The sequence below is a fragment of the Hemibagrus wyckioides genome, linkage group LG14, assembly GCF_019097595.1.
Source record: "Hemibagrus wyckioides isolate EC202008001 linkage group LG14, SWU_Hwy_1.0, whole genome shotgun sequence".
NCBI classification, from domain to species: Eukaryota; Metazoa; Chordata; class Actinopteri; order Siluriformes; family Bagridae; genus Hemibagrus; species Hemibagrus wyckioides.
The window spans coordinates 20,768,179-20,792,510 of NC_080723.1; the positions used below are offsets into that span (position 1 = coordinate 20,768,179).

The window sequence follows — 24,332 nt, forward strand, 5'->3', positions numbered from 1 at the left end:
TTGAAGCTGTTATAGCTGCAAAGGGTGGACCGATGTCATATTGAACCCTATGGATTAGGAATGGGATGTCACTTAACTTCATATGCGAGTCAAGGCAGGTGAGCGAATACTTTTGGCAATATAGTGTATATATATATATATATATATATATATATATATATATATATATATATATATATATATATATATGGTCACTCTTTAAAGTGTTGATGTAGGTGAGATGTACTTTATACGTATATGGCTTGAATCTATATGGAATCTTATCCATCTTATCCATCTAGTGGTCATTTAAAATTGTTGACGTAATTAACATGAGATAAAACCTGCGGTTAAAGTTCACAGTAAGAAGAGTGTTTTTTTGTTTTTTTTTAGCCATTAACAGTGAATAAATCTGGGTTTTGTTCATTTAAGTTGTAAATATAATAATAAATAATCTTCATCCTCTAATATAGATGCTATGTGGTGTATTGGGTGCAGTAGGACAAACGGGTATTTTCACTCTCATTTAATTACTCCTATGTGATATAACTTTATAACTTTATAACTTAAATTTGTTTTTATAATCTAGTTGTCTTGTGTTTTAGGAAAAATATCAGAGCAGTTATAGACAACTTCTAAAAGAAAACTACAATATAAAGGTTTTATGACTCAATGAAGGTGTCATTAGTAACCACTAGATGGCGATGTTTAGTTGTTTTTCACAAATTCATTTTCTCACATGGTGAATAATAATTTTTGTCTGTTTTAATAGATAACATTTGAGGTTTATGCAGATTGCTTTTCTGGATTTTGTGAGCTGATGTTTGTTTATTCAATATTCATATTTTTCCACTATTTTACCATGCTTGACTTGTAAAGGGTTGAATGTTAAAAACAGTGTGTTTATGGTGTGTATGCTGTTAGACATTAACCTGGATTATGAACTGAATGTTGTTATGTATATATACACACACATACACACACACACATAGAGAGAGAGAGAGAGAGAGAGAGAGAGAGAGAGAGAAATTGGAATAAACATTGTTGGAATCTGAAGCCGAAACCTATACAAACGAGGAGTCACTCATTTTAACCAAATGATTCAACAAACTGATAATTCGATACAGTGGAACCATTCAATTGAATGGTTGACACACTTAAAACGGTTTGGTTGTAGACGGAATGATGTCTCCGTGAAGTAAAATTAAACGAATTTGACTTCATTTTGCCTTATTCGGGTTTGATGAAAAGAATCGATTCAATCCATTTCATTTGATTGATTCTGGGTTTGAAAGAATCGATTCGTTAATGTGAGTCGTTTGGCTATTTCCAGTGAGAGAAAGTAGAAGGAGAAGGCGTGGCTTCCTGTGGCTGTCGCTCACTCGCGCGCGCTCTCTACGGCTCGCGCGCGGTGTACCGGCGACGTAACCGCGTAAGATGACCAAAAAGGTGCAGTGACCGAACAACTCCCGTTTTTTCCCCCGTTGGTTGTTGATGGGTTTTTTTTTGGTTATTCCGCCATGTTTCCGGGTTTTGTTACAATTTTGCGTGCTAAATTTATTCGGTAGGGATTTCGGAATGAGTCGTCCGAGGGAAGCATGGTTACATTTTCGCCATGGCAACCGTCGGTAAAGCGTCACGTTCACCGTAGAGACGCTACTGAATGACCCGGGGTTTCTTTTCCTCCTCTGGCGGCGATTTGTTGTTGATTTTAACGTCCGGTGCGCGCTGTTTATCAGATTATTAACCAAGTGCGTATCGACTAAACCCGTCCAGCTGTCCGGCTCGGAAATGGAGGCGGTCATGGAGAGAGAGTGCAGCGCGCTCGGAGGACTTTTCCAAACAGTCATCACCGACATGAAGGTAACGGTGACCATTAACTGTCCGCTACAGAGCTTTATAGAATTGAGGCTTATAATCAGTAATGTCATCATGGTGGTGTTTGATTATCATCTCGGGGTTTGATGGACAGATGATGGAGATGCTGCGGGTTGCCTTGGCAGCTGCTGTGGCCTGTGTGTGTGTGTGTGTGTGTGTGTGTGTGTGGGCGTTTGTCACGGTTAAAACACACAAACCCCATTCATGTCAGAGCCATGAGCACTGTGCTGCATGTGATCATTTATACAGTGATCATGTGACACCTTTAAACACAACGAGTAATAAACACTCACACTGTTAACATGGTGTTTTTTTTTTTGCTTACAGTGAGGTGTTAACATCTACAGTGGGTCCAGAATCCTGGCTGGACACATGTGAATGTTAATTAAACACTGTGTGTTCATTTGGCACTTTAGGTAGTTGAGGATATTCCTTCTGGGCTGAGAGTTTATTCAACACTGTAGGTGTTTATTAAACGCTGAAGGTGTTTATACTGACCCACAGATTTTTATTCAACACTGTAGGTGTTTATACTGACCCACAGATTTTTATTCAACACTGAAGGTGTTTATACTGACCCACAGATTTTTATTCAACACTGAAGGTGTTTATACTGACCCATAGATTTTATTCAACACTGTAGGTGTTTATACTGACCCATAGATTTTTATTCAACACCGTAGGTGTTTATACTGACCCACAGATTTTTATTCAACACCGTAGGTGTTTATACTGACCCATAGATTTTTATTCAACACTGTAGGTGTTTATACAGACCCACAGATTTTTATTCAACACTGTAGGTGTTTATACAGACCCACAGATTTTTATTCAACACTGTAGGTGTTTATACAGACCCACAGATTTTTATTCAACACCGTAGGTGTTTATACTGACCCATAGATTTTTATTCAACACTGTAGGTGTTTATACTGACCCACAGATTTTTATTCAACACTGTAGGTGTTTATACTGACCCACAGATTTTTATTCAACACCGTAGGTGTTTATACTGACCCATAGATTTTTATTCAACACTGTAGGTGTTTATACTGACCCATAGATTTTTATTCAACACCGTAGGTGTTTATACTGACCCACAGATTTTTATTCAACACTGTAGGTGTTTATACTGACCCATAGATTTGTATTCAACACTGTAGGTGTTTATACTGACCCATAGATTTGTATTCAACACTGTAGGTGTTTATACTGACCCATAGATTTGTATTCAACACTGTAGGTGTTTATACAGACCCATAGATTTGTATTCAACACTGTAGGTGTTTATACTGACCCATAGATTTTTATTCAACACTGTAGGTGTTTATACTGACCCATAGATTTTTATTCAACACTGTAGGTGTTTATACAGACCCACAGATTTTTATTCAACACTGTAGGTTCTGTTATCGTGTATGTGATTCTCAAATGCTGTAGGTGTGTATACTATCCTAGAGGTGTTTACTCTACCCTTTAAGTGTTTATACTCCCATGCTGGTGTTTCTACAACACTAAGAGTTTGTACTACCCTGTAGGTGTTTTTCAACACTGTAAAGGTCTATACTACCCTGTAAGTGTTTATACTACCCTGCTGGTATTTCTGCAACACTTAAGTGTTTGTACTATCCTGTAGGTTTTTATTAAACACTTTAAAGGTCTATACTTCTTTATAATTCCCTGTGCGTGTTTCTACAACAAGGTGTTTATAGTTCCCTATAGGTTTTTATTGAACACTGTGGGTGTTTATCTAACATATAAATTCTGCATCTAGGTGTTTATTAAACACTATAGGTGTCTATTCAAAGCTTTGCTTATCCAACACTGTCTGTAGGCATTAAATGTTTTCCACATTCAAAACTGTAGATGTTTAAACACTTTAGGTATTTCATTCAGATTCAGAACTGCTGATGCCTGCAAATGCCCATTGAAAACTGTAGATGTTCAACACTGTAGGTGTTTATTGAGCGCTGTAGGTGCTTATAGAATACTGTAGGTGTTTATTGAGCGCTGTAGGTGCTTATAGAATACTGTAGGTGTTTATTCAACACTGCAGGTGCTTATAGAATACTGTAGGTGTTTATTCAACACTGTAGGTGCTTATAGAATACTGTACGTGTTTATTCAACACTGCAGGTGCTTATAGAATACTGTAGGTGTTTATTCAACACTGTAGGTGCTTATAGAATACTGTAGGTGTTTATTCAACACTGTAGGTGCTTATAGAATACTGTAGGTGTTTATTCAACACTGCAGGTGCTTATAGAATACTGTAGGTGTTTATTCAACACTGCAGGTGCTTATAGAATACTGTAGGTGTTTATTCAACACTGTAGGTGCTTATAGAATACTGTAGGTGTTTATTCAACACTGCAGGTATGTTTATACTGCACATAGCATTCACAACTGTAGATGTTTATACTACACTGTAGGTGTTTATTTAACACTGTAGTGCTGATACAGTACTGTAGGTGTTTATTCAACACTGTCGGTATGTTTTATATTGTACATACACATTCAAAACTGTAGATGTTCAACACTGTAAGTGCTTATAGAATACTGTAGGTGTTTATTCAACACTGTAGGTGCTTATAGAATACTGTAGGTGTTTATTCAACACTGTAGGTGCTTATAGAATACTGTAGGTGTTTATTCAACACTGTAGGTATGTTTTATATTGTGTATATACACATTCAACACTCTAGGTGCTTAAAGAATACTGTAGGTGTTTATTCAACCTTGCAGGTATGTTAATACTGCACATGCACATTAAAAATTGTGTTGTTCATACTGCACTGTAGGTGTTTATCAACACTGTGAAGTGACCGTTCGACATTGTAGGTCTTTATGCAATAATCTGGGTGTTTGTTCAACTCTGTGGGTATGCATTTAATACTCCAAGCACACATTCAACACTACTTGCTATGTGTTCATTTAAGTGTAGCACTTTCGGTAACATATAGGTGTTTAATTCACATTGCAGACATGCATTTGATGCTGCATATGCTCATTCAACACTGTAGGTGTTTATTCCTCACAATGTTTTTTATTCCCTGTAGGTGTTTGTTTAATACTGTAGGCACACAGTTAAATAAAATGATTTTGCACTGCAGCTGTTCATTTAGAGCTGCAGGTGTTAGAACCCTTTATTGAATAGCTGTAAATTAAACACACTGTGCGATTATTCAAACATGTTGGTGCTTATTTCACACAGTCGGTGTTTATCGACCTCTGCAGGTCGTACCCTAAGCCTTGAAGTGTTTATTCAACATGATAACAGTTCCCTTTTTTACACTGCTCCACCCATGTCAGTGTTTATTTCTGAATGCAAGATGGAGGAAAAATGGCCCAAAATAATGAGCAGTTCATTAAAGCTTACATTTGATAGTTGACACTGTTTCTCTGAGTTGCTGAAGAAAGCAGGTGTCTGTGTGTGTGTGTGTGTGTGTGTGTGTGTACCTACTAAAGCCCCTGTTAAACTCCAGGCTTGCTGCATCATTTGCACAAATTAACAAATTATAAATTTTTGAAATTAACATAACGTCATCATCAATTTTCAATCCCAAAGTGCAGATCAGTAACACGTAGCGTTCACCAGTGATGTCATCAGCTACAAATACAGAAGCTAGTCAGGGTCACGGGGCATCCTGGGTTTCAGACCAGACGCTGAATGAGACTCCAGTCTTTCACAGGACATTATACGAACACTTGCTCACACCGAGTTTTGTTTCTGTTTCCTTTAGAAGTCGTTTATTTAACATTTATGGGCGGAGTCTTCCATGCCAGTACTTTGTTTTCCAACATGCAAAGGCTTACAATTTTCCAGTTTTCCAGATTTGAGACTCAGAAAAAGAGAGGCGGCTCATGGACAGCAAGTGATAACAGGCGATAACTTGATAACTTGAAAGTGATAACTTTTCTTTTGGATGTTCAACAACATTACGTGTTACTCAACAGTTACAGTTGCTTACTAAGTAATAAATTACATTATTATTATTTTGTATTATGGTGAGAAGGATTTTATTCCTCACATAACACATTATTATTGCATGTATAAACAATCGTTTTTTTGTTTTTTTATCACCAGAAGATGCTGTTAGATTTCTATTATCTTTTTATTTGGACATTTTTCTCTGTATATACAGAGACACGTTGTCATGAAACTATAGAGTTTATTTATTTATTTCTATTTTTTTAGCATTCTTAATTTTCAACTGAGATGATCGATGTGAATCTAACGAATAAATACATTTCCAAACATCAAAAGCCTTTCATAAAGCCACTGCGTCTCAGAGAGGTTTAGATCGTCTGCGCTTTGTCTCACTGCCTCTTCAGCACTAATCCCGTTCACCCCAATCACCCCCCGTCTCTGTGTTCAGCTCTCTGCAGGCGGTCACGCCACCCATGTCTGGTCATGCTCTAATCACTGTCTTTAACCTGAAGGAACAAGACGCATGTGTTGGATCAGTTACCGCAGTTTCCAACATGCGCAGTTTTTATGATGGTTTTATTTTATTACCCCACCTTCCCCCCTCGTGGGATGAGCCTGCTTAGGTAGGCAGTGGCTTTTTGGCCCGGATTTTGCACACTCCAGCGCTCAGCCATCCAACTTGGAAGCAGCATCTTCAACTCCACTGACAGCAGCATCACACTCGTTTAGAGACAGACGATAAAGACGAAACTTTAACAGCCGCAGATGCTTAGAGTGAACTGCTTGTAGATAGATAGATAGATAGATAGATAGATAGATAGATAGATAGATAGATAGATACTTTATTCACCTAATAATTTACAACTTCCAGCAGTATCCACAAGCATAGGTAATAAGGTAATAAAAAAAATAGAAATATAACAAAAACATACAAAATACTAGAATTTAAGGGCACAAAATGTAACAAATAAAATAGAATATAACAAAAAATAGTAAATACTATAAATTTAAAGCTATAAGAGATAATAAGTGCAAAAACTAGAATTTAAAGGTACAAGAGATAAATAATGAGGTAATGAGAAAATGCTTTGATTAGTTTCATGTCTCTACTTTGATTCTGGAAAAAAAAAGAAAGACACTAAAGGGCTGTGATATTACTGAGAACTGAAAAAGTCATTAAAAACAAATAAAAATAACATCATAAAGGTTTATTAGCAGGATTGTGAATCTCCCTTTTTACAGCATACACGATACACGATACACATGATACAGTACGATTGTATCAAAATGATTTCTAGCATGAAATACGTTACAAAAACTCTAGTAAACAAGCAAGAATTCACTTCAGTTCAATTCGGGTACTGATACAATATTCAGTTCGGTTCCGTTTAGTTTTTCTGCCACAGGAAAGTCTTCACAACACATAGTGCTGCTTGGAATTTTTTGTTTGTTTGTTTGTTTGTTTTTAAGAAAAAAGATGTTAGTGAGTGAACTGTTATTTCTAAAGGAACTAAATGCTCTACAACGTTAAACAATAACAATAAAATGTTAAGCAACGTTATCCGATTAGAACCGGTTTCATTTATAATTCAAAACTGGATCTTAATGACCTCAGAAATGGACACGAAATGTGTGTCCATGTGTCCATGCTGGCTTTTTCTGGGTTCTGACTCTAAATCGCTTTTAGGTGTGTGTGAGGGTGTGTGTGTGTGTGTGTTTTAGTGTACAGTATAATCACTGCAGCCTGGTAGAGACTGAGAGAGAGAGAGAGAGAGAGAGAGAGAGAGAACAGGATGTTGAGACATGTCTTTTTTCTTTAATGAAAAACAGGCTTTGAAACACATAGCCCAGAGTAAGGGTGTGTGTGTGTGGGTTGTATCATGACGACACCCTGATTAAAAAAAAAAAAAAAGTGAAAGTGGTTAATGCGGCTATTACAGTAAACTGAAGCTACACAAAAGATAGCTGTCTCACTGCCGCACAAACCGCTAACACGCGAACTCCGACGTAATCATCTGTTTGATTAAATTGTATTCACATATATTTTGATGGTTAAAGCGGATGTGTGGCTGAGCTGGCACGTGCTGGGCTGGAGCGTTGATCCAGTGTGCTCTGTGGTCTGCAGTTTGTGTGTGTGTGTGTGTGTGTTGGCAGGGAAGACTGCAGCGTCATGGCTCCAGTTCTGCAGCCTCTCACGTTGTCAAGGCAACAGATGTTGCCTCCGGTTATCAAACTCTAAAAGAGGCAGGGATGAGGCGTGGAGAGAGACATCATACACACACACACAGTTAAATGTTCATCTCTTCTTTGACATGCACCTGCTCTGTGATCATCACATACAGTTGCGTCACTGTATAATCACATTAACAGGCAACAATCCAGTTTCTGTGATGCAAGTCTCTGATGGAGCGAAGAGACAGGAAACAGATTTATAATCGGGAAAAGAGTTAACATACACGTTTAATCTCAGAGCTTGTGATTTTTATTATTCTTTTTTTAGCAGACCCTAAGCTCAGGTCTCTGACATTTGCCCAGTAAATGTGTCCATGTGCTTTTACACAAGAACTGTGTTGTTTTGTGTTGTGTTTGTGTGAATTACATGTAGCCCACACTGAGGAGGGTTTTACTCACAGCAGCCATTTTGTGGGTCTTTCCCAAAATTAAGAAAAATCTCATAAACAGTCGATCTTAAATATCCCGAAAACTGAGCCAGTGATGCCCTCCACTGAGAGTAGATCCACTGCCAGGGATCAGTGTCAGTGATGATAAGTAGGAGTGGAGGGATGAGGAAATCCTGCGTACCTTGGCTTGGTTTGGAGGTCTTGAGTAACTTTTGAAGAATTTTAGCCTATAATTTTCCTCTGGAACGTTTTATATGTGCCTTTATTATTCGCTCACAAGCGAGTTAGTGCTCCTGTTTCCTTGATGGTGTTTACAGTAATTAGACCCTTTTATTTCATGTGCAGCTTTGACTAAAAGAATTCTGTGCCAGATGGAGTACTTGAGACTTGTAAGAAAAATATAAAATAATAAAGTTTAAAATAATACTTAAATACATCTTAAATACATTTGTTTATTTTGCTAGAGTTAAAGCTATTTATTTATTTATTTATTTGGTTGGCATGGCTAAGGACTAATGGGTTCTACAAAAATGTCAGGTGTTTGAAAAATGTGGAAAACAAAATAATAAAAAACAATATTTAAAAAGACAAATTTATTATTATTAAACTTAAAAAAAATTAGTACTACTATTATTATTGATTTTTAATATTATTTGTCCACTAAATCTTATATATTTATAATAATAATAATAATAATAGTAATGCATCTATATGTATATATATATATTCCATTAGATTTGATATTTTCTTTTATTTCTGGTTTTATGCAAGTTTTATATTTTTACTTTAATTTCATTTTTAATTGAAGCTCAGTATTTTGCCAGCGCTAATGTGATCCTGTATTGTGGTTTAATGTGTTTCATTCAAAAATCTGGTTCCTGTAATCTATAAGAAATGAACATATTCATTAAATACTGTTAATCATCAGCAGCATGTCAGTAGATGAGTGATGCAGCTTCATAGAAAACTGAGCAGCTGGCACTTTGTTTCTGGGAAAAACCCTTTCAACTTCTCGATTCAGCCTGCAGCTCAGCAACAAGACGGAGAGAGAGAGAGACAGAAAGAGAGAGAGACAGAAAGAGAGAGAGAGGATGAAAGGTAAGGTGAAGGTAAACAACTAAAGCAGGAGGAGATAATGAGAGAGATTAGAGAGGTAAAGGGCGAGAGGATAATGAGAGAGAGACGGTTATTATGAGTGAACTGTATGTGTGGGGTATTTTAAAGTCTCTAAGGAGATGAGTGAATAAAGAAAAGATTTTCTCTCTCTCTTCCTCTCTCTCTCTCTTTCTCTCTCTCTCCTGTTGCAGGGCAGCTACCCAGTGTGGGAGGATTTCATCAGCAAGGCTGGAAAGTTGCAGGCGCAGCTCAGGTGAGTCTTCCTTATAACACACTTAATCATTTTCTTCCAAAATATAACAATCCTCTCCTTCTTCCTTATCAGCTGCGTGCAAATGCCAAGTGTATGTGTGTATATGTACACACACACACACTAGTGGAAATGCGGCTCTGCCACGCCGCTGAACTCTCTGCACACGGATGGGGCAGCTGCGCTCTCAGAGAGCTCACATATCACACCGTGTGTCTCATCTTTCACGAGTTAGATCACTTCTCGTGTCAGCTGGGAGTGTGTTAAGCAGTGCACTGAACATTACTGAACACAAGAATCGTGCGGGAGCGGGTGTGTGTTCAAACAGCCGTCCCACCCAAATGTTCATCAGCACCAAAAGAGCAGTTCTGTCGAAACACGTTGGGGATTCTTTGACCACACAGCAGCCACGAGTGCTCCGGGACTCTCTTTATTTACACACAACACACTAGGTTAATAGTTTTCAGGTGTTACGCTCTGTTCCCTCACCTCAAACAAAGAGCGTGTTAAAGCGTGTTAGTCCATATACGGGTTTATTAAAGACACGCCCATGTTGCCATCTACGCCAGTCAAGCCACAAGCAAGCCCTTGTTTCCATATATGGACATGCCCACATTTTTATCTAAGGCCTATCTGAAGACACGCCCACACTACAGTATATAAAACGTTTTTGGGCATGATGTGATAGGAAAATAAACAACAACGGTTTGGTGTGAAAAGGCGGAGTTTCTTGTTACAGAAACAGCACATCTTCAGATATAATCAGATATATTTGCCAATCTGACATTCATTCATTCATTCATTGTCTCCCGCTTATCCGTAGCCGGGCAGCAGTCTAAGCAGGGATGCCCAGACTTCCTTCTTCCTAGCCACTTCCTCCAGCTCTTCCGGGGGAATTCCAAGGCGTTCCCAGGTCAGCCAAGAGACATAGTCCCTCCAGCATGTCCTGGGACTTCCCCGGGGTCTCTTCCCGGTTGGGCATGCCCGGAACACCTCCCCAATCTGACATATTTTATTTTATTTCTGAAAGGACAGAAAATGATTTTTATCCCTTTATAGTTATGTTTAAGGTTGTGAAACGTCCACAAACCAGTCATCACTTACATTATAGCAGCTGTAAACACACCTTCCCTGACCTTTCTCTCATCTTTTTTTCCCCTCTGTTGAATCAGCTTGTAGTGTAACCAAGAATCTGGAAAGTGCCGGAAAGATCTGAAGACATTCCAATGTTACAGCTAGAGTTCAAGCTTCACCTCTGACTGTCACAAAGCGCTGACACTGAAGACTCCTTCCATAAATAAACATGAAATACATTTTCTCCCTTCACCATGCCAGGAATGATGTTTTTGATATTTATGTGTTAAATATCTACAGGTTATTGATGTATATGTTAGGTATTAGGTTTATATTATGTAGAGTCCCTATGAACGAGCTGTTACTATAGAAACGATGGGTGCGTTGTTTACAATGCACACTGGGAAGATGTTTGTGGAGGGAAATTGTATTCAGGAGTGTGTGGTGTGTGTGTTCTCAGGGCTACGGTTGTGGCAGTCGCTGCGTTCCTCGATGCCTTTCAGAAGGTCGCAGACTTGGCCACAGGCAGCAGAGGTAATAAGCCACACACACACACACACACACACACACACCAGGACTGATATCAACATGTGTTCTCCTGCTCTTTTTTTTTTTCTTCCCACAACTGGCTCTTCTTCATTCACTTCACTGACAGTTCATGGACTCAGATGAACAGCTGGACTCAAACGTACACAGTTTCCATTTACACTAAATGAAGTCGATGAGTTAAGACATGTTCCGAGTCTGAAGTGCGCTCTTTTACAGTAATTTTACACTCCATTTACGCACAAACTGCCAACTGCATGCTTCAGTCATCACACACTCTGACTGTACATAACCCAATAACTAGAAAAAGAAATCAGTGTTAAACAAAAGAAATATACTATATTATCATCTGAATCACTTCTAAAACCCAGTTTCACCTTTCCCAACTCCTGAACCTGATTCATTTTTTGATTCCTTATTTTTGTGTGATTTTTTTTAACACATGATTGATTTATTTGGTTCCTTTATTTTCCTTTTTTTTTACATGAATCATTTATTTGTTTCATTTATTTTTATTTGATTTTTTTAAACACATGATTCATTTATTTGGTTCCTTTATTTTCCTTTTTTTTTACATGAATCATTTATTTGATTCATTTATTTGATTCATTTATTTCCATGTGATTTTTTTTAACACATAGTTAATTTATTTGGTTCCGTTATGGTTTTCATTCATTATTTTCATGCCATTGCTTTCAAATCATTATTTGATTTATTTAATTTCACACGATTTTTTTTTTCATTTGATTCATTTATTTTTGATTCGTTTAGTTCATTTGACTCGTCTATTTTCACATGTAATTTTCACACATGATTTTCTCACATGATTCATTTGTCTTGACCTGTGATCTGTATTTGATATATTTATTTTCATTTTATTTTTCGACTGTGATTTTTGTACATGTATTTCACTTACTTTCACATAACATTACATTTTCTTTTTTTTTTTTACTTTTCTTTATTTCTTAACATGATTAATTTCCCCATTTCCTTTTATACTTTTTCACATTAGCACATACGCTTCCTTTTCTTGTTAGCTGCACAGAAGATATGCAGAACATGATACAAAACAATGAACTAAATTGTAGCTCTAGTGTAAGTCTGTCAGGACTGGAATGCCTGTTTGTGATTGGCTGAACTTCCTGTCACTCATTTTATAGAAATCATATGGGCTACCAATGTTCTGCAAATGGAGCTTCGTTAATATGGGCAGGAATCACTCGGATGTTAAACACAGCTTTAAAAAAAATACTAATCTTACCTTCAATACATCGAACACATCACACCTCAGATGAATAACTACATTGTGGGTTAAAGGGAACTTTTTGGCTGAGCTGTTCAACAGGATAGAACAGGACACTGTGTGTGTGTGTGTGTGTGTGTGCGACAGATATTTTAAACTACGATGTGCAAATGAAGTGTGGAGATCTCTTTTGCAAGTGAGGTGTGGTTATGAAGCACAGCTACCATACTGACTAGTCCAGGTCACAAGCAAGGAAATACAGGAGAAAACTCCATGGCTATTTTACTCACTGCTCTGGTGTGTGTGTGTGTTTTGCCAGGCTGTCTCCTTCTATGAATGTCTGAATGCTGCCGTTATTTATTCTTAATCCATTCTTCATTTATTCCGCTCTCTCTCTCTCGCTGCATGTGCACTGTTAATTAGTGATGAGGAGCCTGAAACCAGAGCTCGTTAGTGTAAATCAAACAGCATCATTTAACAGGATGGGACCAGTAAAGAACAACAGAGCCACCATCTGCCCAGCTGAGTCTCCTGCGCGTGAGCCGCCGAGCACGCTGACCGACATGAAGGCTGTGTCTCAAATCATTCACTGCAAGGGGCGGAGCCAGACCTTATACTGAGCGGTGGCCAGAGCAGACCCAATGACCCGAAGTTGGGGTGGAAATCTTGGGTGGTGCTAAATTCTAATCCACTTTCAAAGCAAAATGATGTAACCACAGAGCAAATCGCAATCATCGTTAACATAACATTAGGTCACATCTTATAAAGGACAAGCTGTACAAATTCAGTTCATGTCAAATCAGGTAACCACCTTGTGTTTGCTCACCTGTTGTTGAGGTCAGCAGGCCAAGGAGAAGTTCTCTACTTTAGGAAGCTAAATATACACTGTACGACCAAATGTTTGTGGACGTCTAACAGTCACACACAAACATGCTCCTTACCCAAACTGTTGCAAGCACACATCCATCCATTTTCTATACCCACTTTATTCCTAATTAGGGTCACGGGGATCTGCTGGAGCCTATCCCAGCACACATTGGGTGAAGGGCAGGGGTACACCCTGAACAGGTCACCAGTCCATCACAGGGCCACACATATAGACAGACAACCACACACACTCACATGGGCAATTTAGAATTACCAAACAATCTAATGTACATGTTTTAATGTACAATGTACAATGCCCCTCTGCACAAAGCCCCTGAGCTCCATGAAGACATGGTGTGGAGGTGGAGGTTGATAAAGGTAGAAGAACTGGAGTGTCCTGCACAGAGCCCTGACTCTGACCCAACCCCACTTAACACCTTTATCATGAACTGGAACTTGAGCCTCGTCAACATCCCAACATCAGTGTCCGATCTTGTAGCTGAATGAACATTAATCCCCACAGAACCCCTCTAAACTCATGCTCATTAGAATATTAGACCACGCCCAGAGATCTGTCTGTTTAATTTGATCACATTTCTCTGGCATTTCTATTCTCCAGCTAAGACATTTTACAGAGTTACCACCAAATAAAATGCTGCATGCTGATGTTGAAATTTATGACATCAGACATAAGATATGCCCGATGTCTGTCGTCAGCAAATCCCGAAATAAAGACCCAGGTGAAGTTGCCCGGCTGATCATGTGCTTTTTTTTAACAAGGTCATTTTACACAGGACTCCGAATGTAGCGTAGAACTATGCTGGGTATGATTAGACCTCGCACATGTGTGCATTCCATATATATGACTGTTAGGTGTGTGTGGATATATATACAGTGTGTGTGTGTGGGGGTGTTGGATTTCTTGCTTACATTATTTATAGAGAGAATGTGAGACACTTCATACTGTCTGACCTGCAGGAGGAAGGGCCCTCTACACACACACACACACACACACACACATATATACAGCCTGCATTTCAGAGCTGCCAGGATGAGCTGTGTGTGTGTGTGTGTTAGTCTCCCAGCTGTCCTCCTGAAAGGTCAGAGCACAGCATGGGCCACATTAGCGCCTCCTAGCGTCAGTTTGAGTCTGAGTGTGTGTGTGAGTGTGTGTGTGTGTGTGTGTGTGTGTGTGTAATGTACGCGTTCACAAGTGTGGGTGAACGTCACGACTCCGAAGAATGTGCATCTACTTCAGATGCCATCAGGCTTTGAGACAGACTCTGAAGGTGGAGACTGACCACAGGAAGGCTGACAATCTTTCAGTCTGTCATACACACACACACACACACAGAGGAATGTCTCACAGTGATATTAAACACACACTCAGCAATTAATGTTGAACTCGAGGGAATTGTTCCCACAGAAATACAGGCTGCTTCCAGAGAAGGATAGGATATGTGTGTGTGTGTGTGTGTGTGTGTGTGAGAGTGATGAAGAAGGGAGGTGCTGCTGCATTGCAGTGATCCACAGGCCCAGTGTCACTGCTATTAATACAGAGAGAGAGACAGTGAGGAAGACAGGTAGAGAGAGAGACCGTGGGAATCTCTCGCTCTCTCTCGCATAGATAGATAGATAGATAGAGTAGATAGAGTTGTTTTCATAATTATTGGCACCCTTGGTAAAGATGCTTGCTTAGTCTCACACTGGTAATATAAGAAGAGTCTCACATTTTTAATGTAAGACACAATAATATTAATTTCAGAGGGATTTCATTTTCTCTGTCCTCCTGACGATAGCTGTGAATATTTCATTTCAATCTTTGTAATTTCTATTCAGAATTTTTATGCTTCTGTAAAGCTGTTTTGAGACAATGTCCATTGTTAAAAGCACTATATATATATATATATATATATATATATATATATATATATATATATATATATATATATATATATATATATATATATATATATATATATATATATATATATATAATTGAAGTGAAGTTTAGTATCTGTTGTGTTAGCAGGGTTGTGCGATATTGATTTTTGCTTGCTTGGGCTTTCACATAAAAAAAATGACTAAGTGGTTTAATTATCCAGAAGCAGAGTAGGGAAGGGAATTAGTAATATTACTAGTTATGCAGTCAGGAACTGCTTGGCAGTGGCGAACACAAATATTCCTATGGACATTTGGATTTTTAGGTGATTCTGCAGATTTTTTTTAATTAAAGGAGAAGTTCACTTCCAGAACAAAGAGTAAATTATTTGTAGATTTTTCTTGTCATCCAAGATGTTCATGTCTTTCTTTCTTCAGTCGTAAAGAAATGATGTTTTTTGTCGAAAATGAGAAAAAGAGCTCTAAACAATCCCAGCCCAGGAAGAAGGCTCTTACCTAGCCAAACCATTGGTCATTTTCTTAGAAAAATTTAAAAAATGTACACTTTTTAATGACAAAAGCTTGTCTAGTGCTAGCTCTGGTATGCATGTCCACAACACTACGTACTACACAATCACGTTGAAAGGTCATGTGTGATATAGGCGGAGCTACAGACACAGTGTTTACTAAGCGAACGTGCAAAGACCAAGGAAGTGCAAATAAGTCAAACGCTCTTTACTAACAAAAAAGGTACATATAACTTTGTGTCATTTCACACGCAGCAACTTCGGAGCGGTCCTCCTTCTCCACACTAGTAAACACTGGGTCTGTAGCTCCGCCTACATCAGGCGTGACCTTCTGACGTGATTACATATAATATGTAGCGTCGCACACGCACGTCCCAGAGCTAGTGCTAGGCACTAGATTTCTACTGAGGCACACAGGTGGTAGGGTCAGAGTTTGGAGAATGGATCCATGAACCCAACCTGCCTTGTTTGAACAGTCCAGGCTGGTGGAGGTGGTGGAATGGTATGGGGAATGTTTTCTTGGGACACTTTAGGTCTGTTTTTGCAGCCTGTTTGACCATGTGGACATCAGATTTGCAGAAAAGAGCACCTGCAGAAAATGTGAGAATGTCAAATAAATGTTTCCAACATCTTGTGGAATCCAAGTATGAAGATTTATTTTGGTGTATTTTTGAGTGATAAATTGGATTAGCGTGCTCTGATGTCAAATCCTGAACAGCTCTTTCATAAAAAGCATAAATCTCTCTCTCTCTCTTTCTCTCTCTCTCTCTCTCTCTCTCTCTCTTTGTCTCTCTCTCTCACTCTCTGTCTAATTCTCTCTCTCTCTCTTTCTCTCTTTGCCTCTCTCTCTCCCTCTCTCTCTCTCTCTCTCTCTCTCTCTCTCTCTCTCTCTCTCTTTCTCCCTCTCTCTCGGTCTCTTTCTCATGCTGAGAGGAACAGAAGGTAGAGGAAAGTCTCACACACCTTGATCCGGCACAGCCATCTGTGATGTGCTTTCAAACATGCACACACACACACAAACATACAAACACACATGCAGTCACACTAAACACATTAAAACAGGTTTCAGTGTTTCACACTCTCACACTGTATTGATGATGTCCTGTTGATTGTGTGTGTGTGCGCGTGTCAGTGTGTGCAACCTACAAGTCCTATGAAGTCAAACTACATGTGACAAAGCACTACACCTGGTTTTCACAAGCAAACAACTGAAAATAAGTAAACGCCGATCATGATGGTTTTTCAAGGGCATGCATTTATAGATCACTCATTGTGTGTGTGTGTGTGTGTGTGTTGCAGGTGCGACCCGTGACATTGGTTCAGCTCTGACCAGGATGTGTATGAGGCACCGCAGCATTGAGGCTAAACTCAGACAGTTTTCAATGTGAGCTCTGCACAACACACCTGCTAGAAATATCTAATACACTCCAGCTATCCAGCTGCTGTAGCTAATCCAGATGTTTTCCATACCAGTTGGGAAAAGAAACTAAACTTGTACTTTTTATATTTGGAGTGTTGCTGTTTTTTTGTTCAGGAATCAGTGGTGTGTTCCCTCTCAGACATGCTTAAACAACTCTTGAGAGTGTGTGTGTGTATGCGCGCAGGGTGTTTGTGGACTCGCTGATCAACCCGCTGCAAGAGCAGATGGAGGAGTGGAAGAGAGTCGCCAACACTATGGATAAGGACCATGCCAAAGGTGTGCACACACACACACACACACACACAGGGGTCTCGTAGCTGCAGGCGTTGTTTTGCAGTCTGTTTGCACGCACTGCACAGCCTCTGATTATTCACTCATCACACATCCATCTGATCACTTTAAACATTTTTTTAGCTTTCTTTCTTCTTGTACTGACTTTGAAACAACTCTTAAAAGTATTACAGAACTCCCCTCTGTCCTCTCTGTTCCCTCTCCGTCTGGACAGAATACAAACGAGCGAGGCAAGAGATCAAGAAGAAATCTTCAGACACGCTTAAACTGCAAAAGAAAGCAAAGAAAGGTCAGTCCTTCCCATGGCCGACCCGTGTTCACGCATAAACACACACACACATGCACGCACACACACACACACACAGACACACAAAGTGTGCATGCATGCACACGCATGCCTACACGCACACATACAGATACAGAAAAGCATGCATGCATGCACACACATGCCTACACACACACACACACATACATACAAAAATATACATGCATGCACACACACAAGCGTGCATGCCTACACACACACACACACAAGCGTGTATGCATGCAAACACATGCATATACACACACACACAAACACACACACAAAAGTGTGCATGCACACATACGCCTGCACACACACACACAAACGCGTGCATGCATAAACACACACACACTATCTGATACATGCACACACACACACAAAAGCGTGTATGCCACACACACACACACAAAAGCGGGTATGTATGCACACACATGTACAGACACTATCTAATACTCGCACACACACAAAAGTAATGACAGACTTCCTGAAACACATTATATCTGTTGATATTGAGCTGTTTGTGGTGTGTGTAGAGACTCTAGTGTTAATGTGTTGGTTACAGTTTCTTACGTCTTGCTGTTTTTCCTGAGCCGAGCAAAATTTGAAAGCAAACGGTCAGATTTTGTTTTCGCTCCCGAAACAAGAGCACAAGAGTTTCACTCACTACGTCTAGTGGTCAGTGTCATATTAATGAGAAATCCAGAGCAGATGCACTAGAGAGTTTGCTACAAAAGTCCTACAACGCAGCGCAGCACATCTGTGTCATCCAGCTGTTAGCGATGTCTGATATGACAAGCCTGACGGTGTTGATGATGGTGTTAGCATAATAGATGAAGAGAATAGTGGACAGTTGAATGGCATTGTGGGAAATCTAATGTGTTAGCTACAGTTAATTTAGCTAGAGTTAACAACAATCGTGAAATCATTGTTAAAGCTGAGTTGAACATCAGAGGCAGTGGTAGCTCAGGTGGTTAAGGCTCTGGATTTTTGACCGGAAAATCGGGGTTCAAGCCCCAGCACCACTGCTGCCACTGTTTGGCTCTTGAGCAAGGCCCCCAACCCACCCTGCTCCGCATCATGGCTGACCCTGTGCTCTGACCCCAACCTTCAAGCATGGGATATGCGAAGAAAGAGTTTCACTGTACTGTAATGTATATGTGACAAATAAAGACAACTTAACTCAGGCTGTTTATAAATTTCTCGTCTGAACTCTTCAGGCATCATGTAAATTCACTCAGCAAAACGCCTGCATGTCAGATGACTGACTGATCGACAGACGCTGCAGCCGAGCTGCTCATGTAAACACAAAGCGTTCTCCTGAGTCCCACCTTTCCAGTAACAATAGTACCGAAACCCTCCCAGCCCTACTGTTTAGATGTGGTCTCTCTGTTCTGTTCAGAGTTGTGTGTCTCATGCTTTTTGGGTTATGGTAGCTTAGTGGTTAAGGTGTTGGCATACTGAGCCAAAGGTTGTCAGTTCAAATCCCAGGTCCACCAAACTGCCACTGCTGGGCTCCTGAGCAAGGCTCTTAACCCTCAATTGCTCCTTTGTATAAAATAAAATAAAAATGTAAGTCGCTCTAGATAAGGGCGTCTGCCAAATGCCAGGAATGTTCTTTTGGCCAATACCTGACATACAAGGCATCAATCTACTTAATCTTGCTCACACTTCTGCGTCTGAAATGTAGCTTTCTCTTTATCTGGACACAGCAGAGGTTATAGTGGTTAAAAAAACTTCTGTTGGTCTAAGCCTTTACCTTGGTGATTAGAAGAGAGTAGTGTTCACTTCTGATCACTCTCTCTTCAGCAAGATGATTCACCATTCGAAGGATTTTCGGCATAAGAACGAACCCGAACCGAACCGTGTACGTCCGGGAGCCGTTCAAAACTTGTTAGCGTCAGTGGAAAGCCGAGCGAAGCCAACTGAAGCGAGTTTACTAATTTTTTTTTTTCAGTCAGTGAAAGCTGTTTGGAAAGAGTCAACCCACGGTACCAACGTTACCTTCAGCATGCGTTCAAAAGGTAGCTGATCTTTCAGGTGTTTTTTTGGTTGACAGATAGGTGGCGTGGGTGGTCTGTTGTATTTTTAGCACAAGCTTGGTGGCATGACTTCCTGTGAGGAGCCTTGACATGGGAATGCTTGGCTTGGGTCAGTTCTTTGTAAGCAGCCATACAGTTTACATATGCTTCACATTGGTCATATGTTTGGGCGGCTGGAACAGATTATCTTCATTTATATTATTACTTATTGGGGAAAGTTCGTTTCTTAATACAGCTTCTCGCCTCCAGAACGAATTAAATTCACATTGCCGAAGTTCCACTGTAATCCCTCTTTACGGCATCTCACAATGCACATGATGGAAAAAAACAAGAATCTTAGGATCATAAGCACTAGATGTTTTTGTTTCTAATAAAGTTGGTTATAGAGTTATTAAATCCATATTGAAATGTCAGCTTCGTTTCTCTGTGTAATGCATTTCGATTGAAGTCTGTGGACGTCACCAGAACCCAGTATCTTCCCAGTAAAGACAGTGGGAGTCAGACAGGATGAGTAAGATGGGATTTTCACTACAGAACAAAAGACCTTTGTTTAGTTTAGTTTTTTTGTATAAATATCGTGTTTCGTACACTCATTACCAATCTGTGTAAATGTGATATTTTACGCTGATCTGTTACGTGCCGCTTTGCACACACACACACACACACAGAGCATGTCAGTTTCCTGGATTAAGCAGCCAGATGAGTGTAGTGTAGTGTAGTGTAGTGTAGTGTAGTGTAGTGCTATGGAGAATATTTTGCCTTTCTTCCAGGCCAGCATGTGAGGATGACGTGTGGGATTGTGTGTGGGAGTGTGTGTATGTGTGTGATGGGTGTGTTAGAGAATTTGGATTTTCAACCTAGTGCATGTGTGTGTTGGGTCATTTAGCCTTTCAGTGTTATACAGACTCATTTTTCTACAAATAATAAAAGTGGTCAGTTTTATTTTTGTCCATTTCATACTACAATTATAGTATATGATATTAAGTTTGGAGTAACACAGTGGTGCAGCAGGAATGTTTAACATCACAGCTTTCTTGTTTAAATCTGAGCTCTGTAATGCTTTATATGTTCTCCTCATGTTCTTCTGGGTTCTCCACTTTCCTTCCATTACCTGAAAACCTGTGAGTCGGTGGATTGGCAGTAATAGATTGCCCCTGTGAGAGTGAGTGTGTATTGTGTGTGTGTGTGAGATAGATAGATAGAGAGAGAGAGAGAGAGAGAGAGAGAGAGAGAGAGTGACTGTGCATGGTGTGTGTGTGAGAGATAGATAGATAGATAGATAGATAGATAGAGAGAGAGAGAGAGAGAGAGAGAGAGAGAGAGAGAGTGTGCATGGTGTGTGTGTGTACGTGAGAGAGAGAGAGAGAGAGATAGAGAGAGAGAGAGAGAGAGAGAGAGAGAGAGTGAGTGTGTATGGTGTGTGAGAGATAGATAGATAGATAGATAGATAGATAGATAGATAGATAGATAGATAGAGAGAGAGTGTGTATGGTGTGTGTGTGAGATAGATAGATAGAGAGAGAGAGAGAGAGAGAGAGAGTGTGCATGGTGTGTGTGTGTACGTGAGAGAGAGAGAGAGAGAGATAGAGAGAGAGAGAGAGTGAATGTGTATGGTGTGTGAGAGATAGAGAGAGAGAGATAGAGAGAGAGAGAGAGAGAGAGAGAGAGAGAGAGAGAGAGAGAGAGAGAGTGTGTATGGTGTGTGAGATAGATAGATAGAGAGAGAGAGAGAGAGAGTGAGTGTGCATGGTGTGTGTGTGAGATAGATAGAGAGAGAGAGAGAGAGTGAGTGTGCATGGTGTGTGTGTGTGTACATGAGAGAGAGAGAGAGAGAGAGAGAGAGTGAGTGTGTATGGTGTGTGAGATAGATAGAGAGAGAGATAGTGAGAGAGAGTGAGTGTGCGTGTGTGTTTGTGTGAATATAAATTAATATCTGTAAAAATAAACCTTCTTCTTTAGTAGATTTACATTTATGGCATTTGGCAGACACCTTATCCAGAGTGACTTACTTTTTATCTCATTTTATACAACTGAGCAGTTGAGGGTTAAGGGCCTTGCTCAGGGGCCCTGCAGTAGCAGCTTGGTGGACCTGGGATTCGAACTCACAACCTTCTGATCAGTGGTCCAGTTTCTATTCAGAGTCTCAGTTGAGCGGAGTTACCTACTGCACATGTCTAGAATTGGAATCTGTGAGCAAGAAAGCCTCCGAACAGTGAAATATCTTCACGCGGCACTTTCGCACGTTTCATGCACACTTTCACTAACAGTTCCTCACAGCAATTAGCGTGCGAAACCCTGTTTCTATTCTCAACACCAGAAAGGAATTTTTAAGTAACGCAATATTCACGCCCCTCATTCTTCCTTGAAGGGACACAACGATCCCGGCTCTGATCTCGAACTTAACACCCAAATTACATGTTTGTATCATGTAGCTGGAGCGCAGCCGCATTCCAGTGTAGTATATCACATCGTTTTCTCCTCAGATAGGAGACTTGTGTGTGTGTGTGTGTGTGTGTGTGTTGCATAAACAGGAGGCTTCTCTGGTAGGACAGCCACCCACATAAATAACACCATGTTCCTGGGAACACAGTCGGGTGTGACCTTAGTGACTCGCATCCATGTAGAGACCTGAAAAAAAAAACATTTTTTTCACCACACACACACACACTGACAATCTGATATGCTGTGCTATAGAGCAGCATAACGACAACACGAGCTAAAAACATGCCAGGATGTGCTGTTCTACAGAAATAATCCATGACCCCTTGATTTTGACACCACCCTTGACACCACAATAGAGCCTCAAAAATGTAAAAAGGTCTAAATATGTTTTTGTGTGTGTGTGTGTGTGTGTGCGCGCTGCAGGGCGTGGAGATCTTCAGCCTCAGGTGGACAGCGCTCTGCAGGGGGTGAGTGATAAGTACGCGTCGCTGCAGGAGACTGAAAGACAGGCAGTGAGGAAAGCTCTGATTGAGGAAAGAGCACGATTCTGCACGTTCGTCTCCATGCTCAGACCCGCCATAGTGAGTCAGCTCCTCCTCTACCCATGATCCCTCAGTCTCTCCTCTCCTTTAACATCCTGCTTTTCTGCTCGTTAATATACCCACTGCTTTCTGAAGTATATACTGTATACTATTACTCACTATTATGCATCATCTCTGTGTGTGTGTGTGTGTGTGTGTGTGTGTGTGTGTCTCTCCCTCTGGCTTTAGGAAGAGGAAGTGTGTATGTTAGGTGAGATCACACACCTGCAGTCAATCTCTGATGATCTGAGGTCTTTGACTATGGACCCTCATAAGCTGCCTCCCTCCAGCGAACAGGTGTGTAAACACCCTGACCACATCACACACACACACACACACACACACAGTGCTCTCACACAAAAGAGCAACTAACCCGTACACACCTCCCGATTAAAGCCTCATTCATCTTGAACTAGAACTACAAAGTGAGACAAAAAAGCACATCGGAATTCCAACATCGGATTTTTTTCCAGGAGAATTATTATTATAAATTCTATATTCTGTATTTGGTGTATTGATTGTGAGTTCACTCAGTGAGTTTTTGTGCATTTTTCTGCAGGTGATTGCTGATCTGAAAGGCTCAGAGTGCAGCTGGTCATATCAGACTCCGCCCTCTTCTCCCAGCACCACCTCCAGGAAGTCCAGCATGTGTAGGTGTGTGTAACAGGGTGCCCACATCTGAAACATGGCCAGGCCACCTGTACACCCGGGTTATTTCCAGCTTCTTGCACAGGAAGCACGGGCTGGTTTTTAACACTTTATATTTGTTTAGATTAGATGAGTGAATTGGAGGAATTTTTAAACACCATATTAGAAGGTTTCACATCAATCTGGCAACCATGTCCACACACTTGTCCACAGGTTTAATGATGCAGCATGCACAACAGGGCTAAACTAAACAAGATGACATGACAGCATGACTGTCCTGAAGCATACAGTGACAAGCATACAGTGTGTATATAGTGAGATTGGAGTGATGAGGATGAAGATGAGGAGACAGAATTCACGCACCATGCTGTGTTTAGAGTACATATATTTAATAAAAAATCTCTCTCTCTCTCTCTCTCTCTCTCTCTCTCTCTCTCTCTCTCTCTCTCTCTCTCTCTCTCTCTCTGAGCAGCAGTCTGAACAGCGTGAACAGCAGCGATTCTCGTTCCAGCAGCTCTCATTCTCACTCTCCCACATCGCATTTTCGTTACCGAGGCTCCGCCCTCCCTCAGCAAGGCTCCGTCCGCCTTCCCAGTGTCTCCTCCCACGACTCGGGCTTCACCTCTCAAGACACCTGTCAGTCCAAGAGCCCCTCCCCTATGCCTCCAGACGGAAGCGTACAGGTACGCGTTAA

The 24,332-nt window shown here is 40.3% G+C and overlaps 1 protein-coding gene across 3 annotated transcripts in view; it reads left to right on the forward strand.

Annotated features, from left to right (window-relative positions):
- The first annotated feature begins 1,330 nt into the window (after positions 1-1,330).
- The window catches only part of LOC131364870 (protein MTSS 1-like), a 32,800-nt gene continuing 9,798 nt past the window's right edge, over positions 1,331-24,332 (forward strand). The window contains exons 1-10 of one of the 3 annotated variants that reach the window (XM_058408301.1): positions 1,331-1,842; positions 9,717-9,778; positions 11,310-11,383; positions 17,213-17,297; positions 17,518-17,609; positions 17,839-17,913; positions 22,833-22,990; positions 23,180-23,287; positions 23,550-23,644; positions 24,111-24,321. In XM_058408301.1, the coding sequence (XP_058264284.1) occupies positions 1,771-1,842; positions 9,717-9,778; positions 11,310-11,383; positions 17,213-17,297; positions 17,518-17,609; positions 17,839-17,913; positions 22,833-22,990; positions 23,180-23,287; positions 23,550-23,644; positions 24,111-24,321 (1,032 nt within the window). In that variant the 5' untranslated portion in view covers positions 1,331-1,770. The remainder of the gene's footprint in view (positions 1,843-9,716; positions 9,779-11,309; positions 11,384-17,212; positions 17,298-17,517; positions 17,610-17,838; positions 17,914-22,832; positions 22,991-23,179; positions 23,288-23,549; positions 23,645-24,110; positions 24,322-24,332) is intronic. The other 2 variants (XM_058408302.1, XM_058408303.1) reach the window with 2 other exon arrangements.